Genomic DNA, 15,217 nt, shown 5'->3' with positions numbered 1-15,217 from the left:
TTACCTAATGATGGTGATAATGTAAGCATTAATGGATAATGGTAGGGTTTTGCTCAGTAAACAAGAGGGGAAGATATGTATTAGAGGAGAGAGAGAATACAGCAGAGACACTGGTTTAGTTATGTTCATGTAGGTTCAACTTAAATTATGGGTGAATTTGTCATTGGGCTTAATCAATAAGCTTGGCCTTTTCTGTGTCTGTTTGAATTCAGTAACGAACTGTAGTATGAAATCAGTGGTGAGGTTGAGATGAGTTCTTTGGGTGGGTTGGTTTTGTTTCTTTTTGACTTGGGTTTCAGATTTGTGGCAAGGTCTTCTAGAAGTATCTGTAAAATAATTTGCTATAAGCATCTTGCTAGCTAACTGGCAACACAGTTGCTTTTTTGTGTATTTGTTTATTAATTTAAGAAACTTTTAATTTAAATTTTTTTATTTAAGAAAATCAGATACTTTTACCTTGTTTTAAAAACGCACAAGACTTTTCACATACAATTTAGTAAACAAATTTAATAGGCCGTGACGTTTGGCAATAAATTAGTGTCACATATGGCTCTTTGAGGGTGGCTGTAGGTCTGCTTGTCTTTGTCTTTGAAATGCTTTCTCATGCTGTAGGCTGGGGTGTCGGATTCCAGAACGTGATGGCCTTGAAGCACAGTCTAGGAGTGTGTTGCTTACTCTAGCACGCTTAATTCAACACAGGAGCTATTTTTCATGCATTTAGTGCTCATTCTGATGTATAAGAGCAGGAAAGCCATGATTTTATTGCAGTGACTGTCCAGGACCTGAGTGAAAACAGCCCTGCGTTAAAGTATAGCTGGTGCATTTGGTGAAATGCTGGCAGATGAGCAGTTGTAGCTATTTGTGTAAGTTGGGAGATGTCACCGGTCAGGATGTGTTTCTCCCAACAAAGGCTGTGTGCTGCATGGCTCTCCTATCGCAGTAACGGTGAGGGTCAGGGAGTTAATGGAGTCGTTTTAGAAGCTTGACTGACTGCTTTGGTATTAGAATCTTAGTAGCTGCGCATCGGAGCACATGAGGTAGCCAGACTCCAGCGCAGACAGACACATGAACCCCTCGGGTCAGCAAAGAGGCACGTCCACAACCAAGAATTTAGACGATTGGGAGTTTTACAGGTTTTAGGAATATCAAGTTGAGGTGCAATTGTCACTGGTAGTGTGAGGCCAAAAGCACAATACATGACTTTTGAAATCCCATAATTGCAGTACCGCTCACATTACACATTCTTTTTTGTAATGTGTTGTTGCATGCAGTGCAAACTGAAGGTCAGGAGAATGTCACAGCTTGAAAGGTCTTGAAAGATCTTCAACAAAGAGCAGCCGACCTGAAAGAACATGTTTGTCGAGCAGGAAATAATATCATGGGAAATTATTTTGGTTTGCTGCAACTTTGCCGAAACTGCCTGACCAGGAAGGGTAATTTTGCTTTTTAATTCAAATGGTCATTTGGATCGAATCTTAGAAGAGGAGGACAAAATGGAAACATTTAGAATGAGACATGGTAGTAAGACTCGCCTCCTGTGTTCCTCACCCGGCATCATTCACATACACAAGCGCACATGCTACTAAATAAGGCACAAACAAGCTTTAAGAAACTTTGTGACTCTAAAATGACCCTAAAATCTTACTAAACAGTGCTGCCAGCATTTTACTTCTTCTTTCAGGAGTTATGGAAAAGTGTGCAATAGATTGTTCACTTTATTTTCAGGGTGATCGAATATATGAAGTACAGGTCAACTGATTTGCACAATATTGGCCTAAACGACTTTGATCCTGTTCAGACCTTAGGAGGCTTATCCCATAAACTTGGTCAGCTGTCATATTGTCTTTGCTACTCTGAACTGTTCACCCATGACTCTCAGTGATGCGACGACCAGTTTCGCAAACTGACCTGGAACAAGACATACAGGGCTCCAGTGACGAGTGCACTTTACACTGCTCGTTTCGTTTAAATCATAGTTCTTAATGATCCATGCTCCAAGTGTGATCTCTTTCTGATTGCATCTCCAGTGTAGGTCAGTCCATCATATACCTCATTTGCTTGTTTTATTCATTCGAGTCGCCTGAATGAACATTCTTGATTATGCCTGTGACCTGCCTTTGTGCTCATGGGCTGTTCGACTACTGATCTGCTGTGTGGAGGCGAAGGAAAAGCAAGATGGCAGTCCTTCTGATCACAATGTCGCAAGCGACCTGATTCTTAAGCATGCGTCCAACATGCTGCATGCCCCCCAGGCTTTGTCTCAGTCATCAGTTCCACCCCTCTCGTGGGAACTGTTCTGATGCGCGTGTTTGTAACCCGTTCTGGAGGAGGGTCTTGCCAATGTGATTGAAGTCACAGAGTTCTGTTTATGATGCAACAATGGCAGGCGGCCTAACAATAACAGTCAAATTCCAGAGCTGTACCGATAATTCTACAATTGCTCATGAGGGTGGGAATGGTGGGGGGTTTCGCTGCTGTGTGTGATCTCAGCTGGGTGGTAACCCTGTGTTTACTAATCCTCATAGCCCAGAGAAGCCACAAGACTGTACTTGTCTGCTCTTGCCCTACATTATGACTCCCACATACCACAGATACATGTGTGTATTGTAAACTTGTGAAAGTCATAAACATGATGGGAATGTTGTACTTGATCAGCATTCTGCATTTGTGTTTATGGCATTTGGCAGACGCTCTTATCCAGAGCGACGTACACATTTATCAGGGTGATGGTGCATGTGGTCCCTGGGAACTGAACCAATGACTTTTCTGTATTAAAGATGTAAACTATGACGAACCATATATGTATCATGGGGAGGATTTGATGTTATCTGAAGTGCTGGCACAATGTCGTCATTGAGCTCAGTGTGTATTATAAGTAGACATGTTCAGATATGAATATCTTGATGTTCAGTATCATTTGCATACCTGCTGCTGATTCATTTACTTCATCCAAGTTTCATAAAGTGCATTTATGATTGAAAATGCTTAAAAATTCCTTTTCTTTTTAATATCTGCACTGTTGTGGTCTATGAATGTCCCATACAGTCCTTTGTGATTTTGTTGTGGTCATGTTACATTTGTTTTCATTTATGATTGTTTTCAGTAATGTGGTTGTTTACAGTAAAGTGAATGTGTCTTGTGTGCAATATCCTGTAATGTGTTCAGTGCATTTCCTCTGGCCTTGTGTGAGCTTTAATTAGATCTGTTGGGCAAAATGCTCTGTGCTTTGTGGATCGTTTGCTCAGAATCTGAATGATGGATAATAATGGAAAAATTGATCTGACGAGTCTTTGTGGGTTTCTGACAGAGAAAGATGAGACTAAGAAGCACTGTTTGCACATGTGGGAGCATACAGGAAGTTTGTGTCGCCTTCTGCTGCATCAGCAGCATGTGGTGTGCATGTGCAACAGGAAATGGAAACAGCAGGACAGGAAGTCAAAGCTGGACTCACACCTCAGAGTCTGGAATGTAGCAAGCAGTTATGGGTGGCCTTTGTGCATGTGTGTGCGTGTGCTGGGGCCCCTTTTCTGCTAGCACAAAAGTCACTCTTGAAATGGCTACTGTTCTGTTTTTCATTGTTCTTAAGTGACTCACATTTTATTAGAATAATTCCTAGTGTATGCTATAGTTATCCTTGTAAAAGGTAATTGCTAATCAGTGTTTAAGCTAACCTCCGGTTCCTATAATGTAGCTCTGAACGGGTCAACATTTGATCTGGTTTTGATTTGCTCTCATTTGAGTCTGGTTGGCTGGCTAATGATGTAATCCTAGTCCAGTACATTTGCTGGAATCTGAGAGGAACAGATTGCCTGCATTTGCATTTTGTCTTTTTAGTGTAGCTTGCACCACACGTCTTTAGTTCAACAGAAGGCTGTACTATCTCCGAACGTTTCTGGCCCAAGACCTCCACACCATCCATTGCACACCATTTTTTGTTCATTGTGAGGTGGGGTCAGTTACTGTGTAAACACATTCCACATGTGGGTGGGTTTCTCTGTTACCCCCAGTCATTTCCTACAGAGTGTTCCTGTGAAGAGATAACTTGCTAGTTAGAAGTAACACTTCAGTTTTAAAAGTTTTTTATATCCCACACGGAAGTTATATAAGATGCACCTTGATTGCATTGGACACTTGTCCACTGTTTTTAGAATCAGACCCGTCTACTTTTACAGCTCAACCTTTTGCAGCCCTGTTTACAGCCAAGACACTAATGGGTGCAATTATTCGTTTTTTATACATTCGCCCAGCTCTACTTTGGCTGATCTTGACAGGGAGTGTGAAACTCACTCTCAGAATGAAATATGTGTACGTGAGTGAGGGAGAGAGTGAGAAACTCCATTGCATGTATCCATTGCACATGGAAAGGCCATGACACCCAACTCCTACAATCTCTGCTAGGTTCCTTGATACAATCAGCCCAGTGTTGTTGCTAGGTAATGTTCCTTGACCGACAGAATGTGTTAATGCTCTCGTAGCCAAACTACGAGAGGCTGCTGTATTAGCGCCCTTTACTGCTGCTGTTAATTGCAAATGTGACAGATTCGCCTGCTCCAAGTTATTAACCTCAACTGTTTCATTTCATTCGGGACCAAAATGAAACTATGACCCATTTGCCTTTTCAACTAGCATCCATGTTTGTTTCAAGCTATGCTCTTTAAAATGATGGAGCTGTTGGCAAAGAATGTTGGAAGACTTTAGCAGACACAAAACATCATCACAGCAAGGCACAGTTTATGACGATTAATAGAAAAGACGCTCCAGTTTATTTCTGAGACCAGGTTCAACATGACAGCTAGCAGCCATCACTTCTGTTCACAAGCATGCGGTCTGTGGCAGGCCTAGCTTCATGCCAGTTATGTGTGCCTTGGGGCACCTGCTGGGCTCTCCATGCATTTTAGTGCAGCTTGTGCTAGGAACCCAGCAAAGTCCACTGGTCTGTATGTCTTTCCTGAGAAGCCTATTCCCTTATGTCGGCCGAGAGCATGATACTGAATAGGGGTGCACGATATGGACTAGAATTGCGATGTGCGATAACGTTGTTGGATATCCCGATATCGATGTGAACCACGATAAATTAAGATTAAAATACAGAAATGTAGTGTCTCTCTGAACAGCAGCACGTTAATTTGTTTTGTTTTTTACTGTGTAATGAATCCAGAATAATTCCAAATATTTTGCAGGTTTATTCAACAATAGATTCAATCTAGGTTTATACTTTCACGAGTGAACGACTCCGCACACCTCGTTAACCTCCGCGAACGGCGGAAGCGTTTAATCTTGCCGTGTCACATTCTTTGCAGTGTTGTCCGAAACGATATTTAGGCCTAGTAGTATTAAAAAAAACACCCCTCAAATGCAGGGGAATGAACTTTTACCTGACCAATTTTAATGTTGCTTTGTGTTTCAGGTTTGAAAAGTGCTGGAATTTAGGCTAAAGTATTTGAAAAGGCTTGAAATTGTAACTACTTCGTTTCACAACAAATATCTGTCTGACTGAACAATTCTCTTGTATTACGTTAACAAATACGAGCCTCTTGTAATTCCAGGACGAAACATGAGAGAACGTGAAGACGTTAAGATTGGGCGTTTTGAAAATAAATATCCATTAAATAATGTGATAAAAAAGCGAATTATTTCGAATAATTTAGAGTATATGTATAAATATTTAATTCAATAACGTGCTGGGAATTATTGAAATGGACCTTGAAAGTGACGTACAAGTGCTTGAATTCCACCTTGTATAGGTGTATGAACCCTGCAAACATGACTGTTCTCATTGCGCCGAGACGCGGCGCGCGCGAACTTTAAATAAATAATAACATTAAATAATGTGATAAAAAAGCGAATTATTTCGAATCATTTAGAGTATATGTATAAATATTTAATTCAATAACGTGCTGGGAATTATTGAAATGGACCTTGAAAGTGACATACAAGTGCTTGAATTCCACCTTGTATAGGTGTATGAACCCTGCAAACATGACTGTTCTCATTGCGCCGAGACGCGGCGCGCGCGAACTTTAAATAAATAATAACATTAAATAATGTGATAAAAAAGCGAATTATTTCGAATCATTTAGAGTATATGTATAAATATTTAATTCAATAACGTGCTGGGAATTATTGAAATGGACCTTGAAAGTGACGTACAAGTGCTTGAATTCCACCTTGTATAGGTGTATGAACCCTGCAAACATGACTGTTCTCATTGCGCCGAGACGCGGCGCGCGCGAACTTACAAAATTCGAGAGGTGCACGACCTCGTGAGTCAACAGCGCGCGAGGCAATTGCACACGGGCGAAGCCACCGCGATTACGTTATTTTCGTCTCCCGGAACCAAATCGCGTGTCTGATGAGCGTGTTCACCCCACTCCAGGGTTGCCAGGTCCTACAAAAGCTTTCCGCACAAAATCTGCGTGTAAGTTGTGGGCGGGGGGGGGGGGTGTTGCGAGTGTGAACTGGAGACAAATTAAGTATTATATCGCGATCGATTCTTAGTGTTGACTTGTAACTTCCGCAGTAGCCCAACTCAAAAGTAGCCCAAAAAACCACACCCCGCGGCCCCAGAATTTTTACCCGCGGCTGGATTTTCAAACAAGCCCAATTTGGCGTGAAAACCGAGAACCTGGCAACTCTGCCTCACTCTGCCTCTTGCCTACTTACGTCACGTGATCATAGTCTGCAGCGCGAATAGCTCCCTCTATTGCTGGACGAGGATAACGCAATTTGAGTTTGCTGTTATTCAAGGAGTTATCGTGGCTCTTTCGATGTGTTTATCGTGAAACTTCACATCGCGATAACGATAAAAATACGATTAATCGTGCAGCCCTAATACTGAAGATAGTACAGAACTGTGTTCAGTATACTCTTTCTCATATGTCAGCTGACACCATGATGTTCAGCATGGTTGTAATTTCAGGATGATCATAGAAATGACTGTAGAGACAAATCAGAAATAATCCAGTGGGCCGTAAAAGGCAGCATGATGTGTTCATCTGAAGTAAAAACTGTGATTTGACTACAGTTCCTTCTGTCTTTGTTCCTGTTTTTCTACATTCAGCAATGAAGTATTCTCCTTCTTTATAAACTACTATTTGACTGGATGTTTTTATGTACTGACTTACATATTGACATTGTTGTTTTCATTTCAACAACAGCTGTTAAAGATAATCTATCCTTTGTTAAAAAAAAATAATTTCACCTAGACGAGGTTTTGCTTGATGGCTGTGCAAAACCCTGCCAAACGGGTCAATGACCGGTACACTTCCCACTGCACACACTGTGAAAACAGAGTGTGTTTTCAAATGGACTGAATCACGGATAGTAGCATTTCACATCCCCAGCTGTACAACCAAAGCACCGACCTTTGGTAACATTTACTCAACCTGGCCTTAGGCAACAGTTTTTGAGCACAGTTCCATGTTTTGATTTTATTCAGATACGAGTAGCTGTAAGCACATCGCTACCTACTGGTGTTCTTGCGTGTTTGTTGACATTGTGTGCGTGCTGTGCGTACATGTACACGCGTGTGATATGAATCATACTTCGATCCTTGTGGAATAGGCACATTGCAGCTCTACTCTGCATGTCATTGTGACTCTACTGAACATGTAACGTGCGTTTCCTAAACGGAGTCTGACGGAGGAGCACTGATGGCCCCAGGTGTGGATGTGGTTAGATGTTGTGTGATTAGAGGTAGAGATGCATATTTGGACAGGACTGATGCAGGATGATCTGGAACGATGAATTCATGGTTCCAGGATCCATGGGGAATCAATGAGATTTTTACATGATGGACAAGTGTTGTCCTTTTTCTTTGACTTTCTCTCTCTCTCTCTCATCCCTTTCTGTTCCTTACTCGGTCTTGTGCACCACCACAACAGCTTGGTGCGATCATGTTCTGATGCCACAGAGGCGGTCAGACTTTGCTGATGGGGTCAACATTAAGATGAGGGTATGGCCCTTCAGTTGCAGGTGTATTCCCAGCACAGGTCCAGATCCTCACAGAGGCCTCGCAACTAGGCCGAAGCCTACGCATACCATATAGCCAAGGAAATAATTGTTTTATACAGTGCTGGCGGTGGTTCCTTAGCTTGTGTGCGAAGACCTCAAGAGCCTTATCTGCAGGGACAGGCGGTGAAAGTTCAATCCACCATCTGACTCTTTCTTGTCTTTCGAGGGGCGGTGGCTCAAACAGAGCTGTACGCGAGGCGCAAATGTTGCGTGATACCGTGCTGGGTGTGACAAGTGCTTTCAGGCAGGTGGGGGCTGGTTCGTTTAGGACTTTGTAGGGGAGCACTGTTATCTTGAATCCGATATGGTCAAGTGAAGTAAGGGAGTTTGGAGAGGGAGAACCAGAGAGGTTCATTGTGAATCATCTGCAAGGGTCCAATGGCACGTAGAGAAAGATCAGCCAAGAGTGAAGAGGTACTGGACAAGCAGGTGACTGACCCTTCTGAGAAACGGCCAAACCCCTCTTGTGATCTACACGGGAAACCTGCATGTCTGGGTCACACCCACCAACATGAGCAGAGCGTGACAGCTAGTTGTCCAAGACCACACTCGGGTTTCTGATATTTTATGACATTGTAGTCCATGAGTTTTCAAAGGAAAACCGATCATGGATTGGACAGGTGCTTCCAGGAATGTGTATCAGCTGTGTCTTTCTGCCATGTTTAGGTGATGGGCCTTCATCCATGACGTCAGCCAGATGTGTCAAGATAGGTGTTACCATGTCAACATCTTGGGGAGAGAGAGAGAGAAGGAAAGGATGAGTTCAGTGTCTTTGGTTATACATATGAAAGATAGAGAGGACTGAGCCATAAACAGGAGCCACTGTGAATCCTCCATGTTACCTGACGGGAGGCGGCGGATGCATCAGAGCCCCTGTGATGTGAACACTACTGAAGGTGGACAGGAGAATACATTTTTCTGCCATATGTGTAACATTGTCGGTACCTCTAGAACCCTGACCACCTTTCTCTCTTCCAGCCCCTTCAGAGGAACCAAATACCATGATGCATATTGTCTCATGTCTTTAAGTATCATGATCTTACATTTTTAATGTCTGATGATATTTGAGCCTCTGTAATATGTCTATGGAAGTGCTACATGCTGCTCTTGTTGGAAGCGTCTCTGTGCAAAGCCAGCAGGCTTGGTCATGCTTACCCCAGGGCCCTGTGCTCCACTCCCAGGCCCAGGAGCTCTGGCACCAGGCAGGCAACATGAATAATTTAGCACCTGGTCTAGTCTTACACAGTCAGGCCTCTGTTGCTGTCCCTCAGACTCTCGCACAGAAGCTCAGTTTGTGAGGCTTTTCCTTTGCAAACTCTGACCACCAGAATCCTCACATACAGTGATTACCAGAAGGAGTGTTTAATATGACTGGCCCGTGAGCCCATTATGTTTATTACTACTCTTGATTTGTGGCTTTCTTCAACACTCACTGCCACTACTTCAAAAAAACAAAATAAGACCAGTTTCAGTGCCAGGAGATTGACCATCACCACACGAATACACACACATTACTAGTTTAGAGTCCACTGTAATGTAAGTGCAACTGTCAATTTATTTGGCAAAGATCTGTATTGTCTTCTCAAAACCTAACCTGATACCTGACCCGATATCTTCATATTCAACTGACACTTGATCCAAGGATCTTTACAGGCAGGCGCGCATGCATGCGCACACACCCCATAGGCAAGGTCATGGCCAGATGAATGTACAAAAATTCCAAGATGAAGTGGTAGTTACACACACACAAACACACACAAACCCGGGGGTGCCTTGCACCTTCACACTTTGTTGTCCTTGTCCCAGAATTATGAATAATAAAGCCAATAACTCAGATTTCTTCAATCTAAAAAAGGGTCTGCAGTTAATATAGTACACACGGACACTGCCACTAAATATAGTGTATACACATGCGTGCATGCACACAGGGACGTCTGCTAATCTAATACAAGAAGTGGGAAGAAGTGTAACACTTCCCTGATCAAATGAACCCCTGTTCTCATACGATCTGCCCTTCTGTCTGCTTCTCTCCCCACCCCCTGTCCTTCCAGTTTAATATGTTGTAGTTATAATACAATGTGGTATTCTGCTCAGTGTTTATTTGTTAGTGCACTTAGTATTTGCTTGTGTATGATGATCAAAGAAGAAATAGGGTCACCGGGGATTCCACAATTAATGTATCAGTGTGGTAGAACAAGGATTATTCTCTCTCTCTCTCTCTCTCTCTCTCTCTCTCTCTCTCTCTCTCTCTCTCTCTCTCTCTCTCTGTCTGTCTGTCTGTCTGTCTGTCTGTCTGTCTGTCTGTCTGTCTGTCTGTCTGTCTGATACTCCTTAGTGTATTCTAAGCTGCTTTAAATAACATTTGGACATAATGCACTGGCTAATGCCACTCTAATGAAAAGAGTAGCAGAGGCAGGTCTGGTAAAGACCTTTCTGCCATTTGTTTGCCTTTCCTTTGTTAAGAGCCCTTAGCATTTAAGATCAGACAGCTTTTGTAATGAATTGCTATAATTCAATACTGTGACATCACAGTGGGATTTTTTTTGTGAAGATGGAGCTTGTTTGACCTACATCAACTGGTGGATGATATGAAATCAAAATTTTCATTGTCTTAAAAAACATAATACTATGATGTAAATATTACATTTTTACTATGTAAAATACTACATGCATTTTTCAGACTCATTTTTCAGACTCATTTTCAGATACATTTTCATTCATTCACTCTTTTCTGAACTTTAATTAGCCCAGTTTCAAATCTTTTCCATCTTTTGTTGAAATTCACCAACTGGAACCTTAGCACTTCCACTTGCACGTGGCAGCTTTCTAGATCCCCCAGCATTTCTCCATAGGCTGACAGGAGGGCGGGTTACACACACACACGGTTTGACTGTCAGCGGCAGAGCTCCGAATAAAGATGAATCAGACCAACAGGGCCGATCGTTCAAAGCCTTATGAGGTGGGACTGGGTTAGGTGGGCCCACCTGGGGGGGTTGGGGGTGGAGAAAAGGGCAATTTCAGGTCATTTCTAAATGTATCCTTTTTCCTTTGTTGTACTGAAACATGCTTGTTAATTGTAAATGCAGTGTATATTTGACCAATGTCTCTCTCCCACCTTTCTCTAGACGAGGCCTGAATCCTCCCCACAGAGTGAAGTCCATCTCAATGACGACCTTCACGCAACAGGAAATAGAATTTTTACAGAAGCATGGGAATGAGGTAATGAGATGAGATCCTTAACATCATTTGCCACCGACAGAGGTGACGTCAGCACACCTTCAGGCTTTGGGGACAGCGTTTTTGTTGCTGATGCTTTCATTCGTTCAAAGATCTGGTGATTTGAATTACGTTAAATTCAGCCTGGGCATAAGTGTTTGTTTGAAAGAACAATTGGTGTATATGAAGGTTCTTAGTTTACTGATGCAATTCTTACATGTTCTTGCTTCAAAAAAACCTAATCAAGGATATGTGGACCAGCATTATAAGTAACTTAGTAAATTAGTAACACAGCATAAGTATTTGACGCTCTTTAATGTGATCTGAATTGCACTGCACTCAAATAGTATCACACTACAGAAAGATTATCTATATTATTGTCACTGGAATGAGACACTACAGTAATGCAGGATAGTCAGGGGTTGAAGTACTTTTAGATACAGGATAGATATGAAAGGATACACAGTAATTCTTGATGTCTCTAGACAATAAAGATATGATGTCATGATTGTTATAAACACACACTACCATGGCTAATTTAGATTCTAAATTTTCATCCAAAAAATGACAAAAGTGTGTCTAGAAACCACACAAAACTTTTGACATTTTGCAGTAGCACTGCTCATGAATAAAAAAGTAGCCAACAGTAAAAAGGTTGATAGAATGGTTTTAACAAAAGTAAAGAGGGTAATAGAATGGTTCAAACAAAAGCCCGTAGTTGTGTTTCCTATAGCTCGTATTGAACGGCTCTTATTGGGTTCCAATAGCCTGATACTCCATAGAGTGTGAATCTGTCTAATAGGCTCATGTAAAATAGCAGTAGTAATAAACCTGGAATTTAGCTTGTGACCTGCCTCGCCCTGACCCAAGGCTTACTTGGAATGCTGCCAGCATGGTGGTTGGTATGGGAATATAACTGGCCCCATTCACTGAGATACCTCTATAAAATCAAGAGTCCTGGTGTTCCCAGATCTCCGCGGGGGATTTCTCCTTTACCCTGTAGGTCACGGGCCGGAGAGACAGGCGAGGGTGGCCTGTAGTGCGTCTAGCGTCTGACGTTCCCATCTGTGACTTCTCTCTCTGCTCTGTCGAGACCCCGCCTCCTTTTTACTTATGCGCATCTGAATTTACAGAGATGCGTAAAGAATTTGTATTTCAATAGCAGTCCATGTTAGGTAAGTTACCGGGGCAACCTATAGAAGGGGTACATAAGCGTAAACCAAAATGCCAATTTCAGGCACAGTTGATTCAGTGCGCTGTGAGAAACACAAAGAAATGTAATGTGTACAGCAGTCAGGGTGAAGAGACAAAAGGGTGTTTGAAAAGGGCCACTGACACTCACCCCCCCCCCCCCCCCCCCCCCTTCACTTCCTCATGCCCCCGCTTGGGATCCACCACCGCTGTCTTCCTCCTCTCTGCCTTCTTTCTGTCAGGATTTTTTTTCTTTTCTTTCAAAGTCTTTTTCATTCCGTTCATGCCTTTGTTCTTTTATTCACTCTTTCCTTTGTCTTCCTCCCAACTCTGTCTGAATTCTGCGATCCCCCCCCCCCCCCCCCCCCCGTCTGTGAGTGAGGAGTGGCACAAGGTCGTGCTGGAGATTGTGCAGCATACCTTCACATCATTCCTTCACAACATTTCCTTTTTCAAAGTACCACTTCTTGTGGCAATGACATATAAACTGTATGTACTATTCAGAAGCATGTGTCACAAACAAATTTCTTAAATTGTGGTCGCAATTATTTTTTTAATTATGGCTGCAAGAATGATTTGGCGTATCGATTTGAGTGGCCAGTGGCAATTCTCGTTGTTTCCCCCTCGTTATGTATTTTATTTATTTCAAACGAACGGTGATGTTTAATTGGTTTTTGGTTTTCATCGATAATCTCTATCTCATTGCTTTACCAATTTCTTTCTCTTTCTTTCTTCTCCCAATCTTGTTCTGTCCCTGCCTCCTGTCACAACTCTGTACTCCTTCATTTGGTGTGTGCATGTGCCCACACACACACACACACACGCACACACACAGCTAAAACCAGGCTGCAGTTGGCATGAGAAATTTAATGAGAGCTTGGTGGGCCACTCAACCTGCAACACAATGTTAGAAACTCTGTCGAGCACCTCCACATTCAGACAGTAACTCCACCTACAGCGCCTCCACATCCAGACAGTAACTCCACCTACAGCGCCTCCACATCCAGACAGTAACTCCACCTACAGCACCTCCACATCCAGACAGTAACTCCACCTACAGCGTCTCCACATCCAGACAGTAACTCCACCTACAGCGTCTCCACATCCAGACAGTAACTCCACCTACAGCTTCTTGCGACCTCTGTGTGCAGTCCTGCTGGTCTGAGTGGCTGCTAAATTAACTGGCTATATAGCAAACTCTCCATTTCCGTTTTTGTGTGGTGCTTTCTCAGCACTGTGGAGGGGAGACGTTGGTGTGCTGGTGATTTGCGTAGTTATTAGCAATATTTCACTGTTTCCAGTGTGTGCATGGCTGTAGGGCTGAACGATTTTGGAAAACAATCTAATTGCAATTTTTTATCTATAAATTGCGATTGCGATTTAAAATCGTGATTTTTTCCACTGTTTTCAGGAAACTCTGTTTTGGCATTTTTTTTATACAGCTCAGATACAGGGTTGCCAACTTTTCAAGATCGCTTGGAGTGAGACTTGAACCTGGAGTGGGTGGTGAACGTAATTTGTTGTTATTGGGGCGGTGTAAAATGGACAAAATTTAAGTATTATTATTATATCGCGATCGATCGACCGCCTGTGGTTGGCGCCAGAGCGAACTAGTAACTATTTAGTCTAAGACGCTCAATGCGTGAGAGTTGGCAACCCTGCAGGTATAGCAACTTGGCTAAAATATGGGCGTGAGGGCATTTGGTAGCGCATATCCAGTGTGTTTAACAAAGCCATGAAGCCGGGCTTGTTCACTATATTAATGGACATCATGTCTTTCACTATGAACTCCGTTACTGCCCGAGTTATTTCAGCGTGCCGCTTCCAATTACATCCATAAGGAGTTACACTTTCAAACGGTTCGGTCAGTGAACCCTGTCTGCTGGACCGGTCAAGCTATCCGCGTTTTCGCGATTCATCCGTGCTTTAAATCTTATTGCGCCTATATGAGTGATTTTACGGTATTTCGTTGCTCACCGCATACTAAAGCTGTATAAGCGCAGAGAAACACTTTGGCGTATTTGAAGACGCAGCACTGGTCGTTGGCATTTTAACCTTACAAATATCATACGAGGCTTTGTAGTGTTTTTTTTAATGCTGAAAAAGGTTTGTAGTGTTACCTCGCGTCATAGCAACAGTAGCAAGACACGTTTTACACAGTACCTGACGTTGAGCAGCATCTTTTTAAAAGCCAAAGTAATTTCACACAACTGATGTGCAGCTTCTGTCGAGCCTGAAGCCATTGTGCAACAAGTTAAAGTGTGCTGTGTTAACTTCTCTTCTCCACCTCCCTGCCTCCTGCTCGAGTTTTCGCCGTTCGTCCTCGGCTCGGCTCGCTCCCAAGTCACGTGACCAGTTTAAATCGCAGCCTGTGCGATTAGAGAATTGTGTTTTAAAATATCGCGAGATTATCGCAAATGCAATTAATCGTTCAGCCCTACATGGCTGTGTGCATGCCAGTGTGATTCTTGTGTGGCTTTAACTGTACTGAACATATGTAAATAGTGGCTGGTTGTTTCTTGGTGGTTGTCAGCATTGTTATGATTGTGTTGGGCCATTAATAGAGTCCGGTTTTGCAGATGTTGATGTAATTGATCTCGTGGGTGTCTGTATTTAACATGTTTTTGTTGTTTGTGTAAGAATTAATGAGCACTGCATAGATATTTTGGTTCACCCTTCATCTTAACACTTTTACCATGTGTGTGCGGATATGCGTGTGACAAACGAGAATTACATTATTATTGAATTATAGACACTCAGGCCGCGCTCATGCAAGTACAGTGAATTTGAAGGTGGT

The 15,217-nt window shown here is 42.6% G+C and overlaps 1 protein-coding gene across 3 annotated transcripts in view; it reads left to right on the top strand.

Moving 5' to 3' along the window:
• Window positions 1-15,217, top strand: part of agfg1a (ArfGAP with FG repeats 1a) — a 29,282-nt gene that overhangs the window by 3,219 nt on the left and 10,846 nt on the right. For all 3 annotated transcript variants that reach the window (XM_076975860.1, XM_076975859.1, XM_076975858.1), the window contains exon 2: window positions 11,139-11,232. In XM_076975860.1, coding sequence (XP_076831975.1) covers window positions 11,139-11,232 — 94 coding nt within the window. The remainder of the gene's footprint in view (window positions 1-11,138; window positions 11,233-15,217) is intronic.

The sequence above is a fragment of the Brachyhypopomus gauderio genome, chromosome 16 (genome assembly GCF_052324685.1).
Source record: "Brachyhypopomus gauderio isolate BG-103 chromosome 16, BGAUD_0.2, whole genome shotgun sequence".
NCBI classification, from domain to species: Eukaryota; Metazoa; Chordata; class Actinopteri; order Gymnotiformes; family Hypopomidae; genus Brachyhypopomus; species Brachyhypopomus gauderio.
The sequence above is the reverse complement of the archived record's forward strand: the minus strand, read 5'-3'. Positions and strand labels throughout refer to the sequence as shown.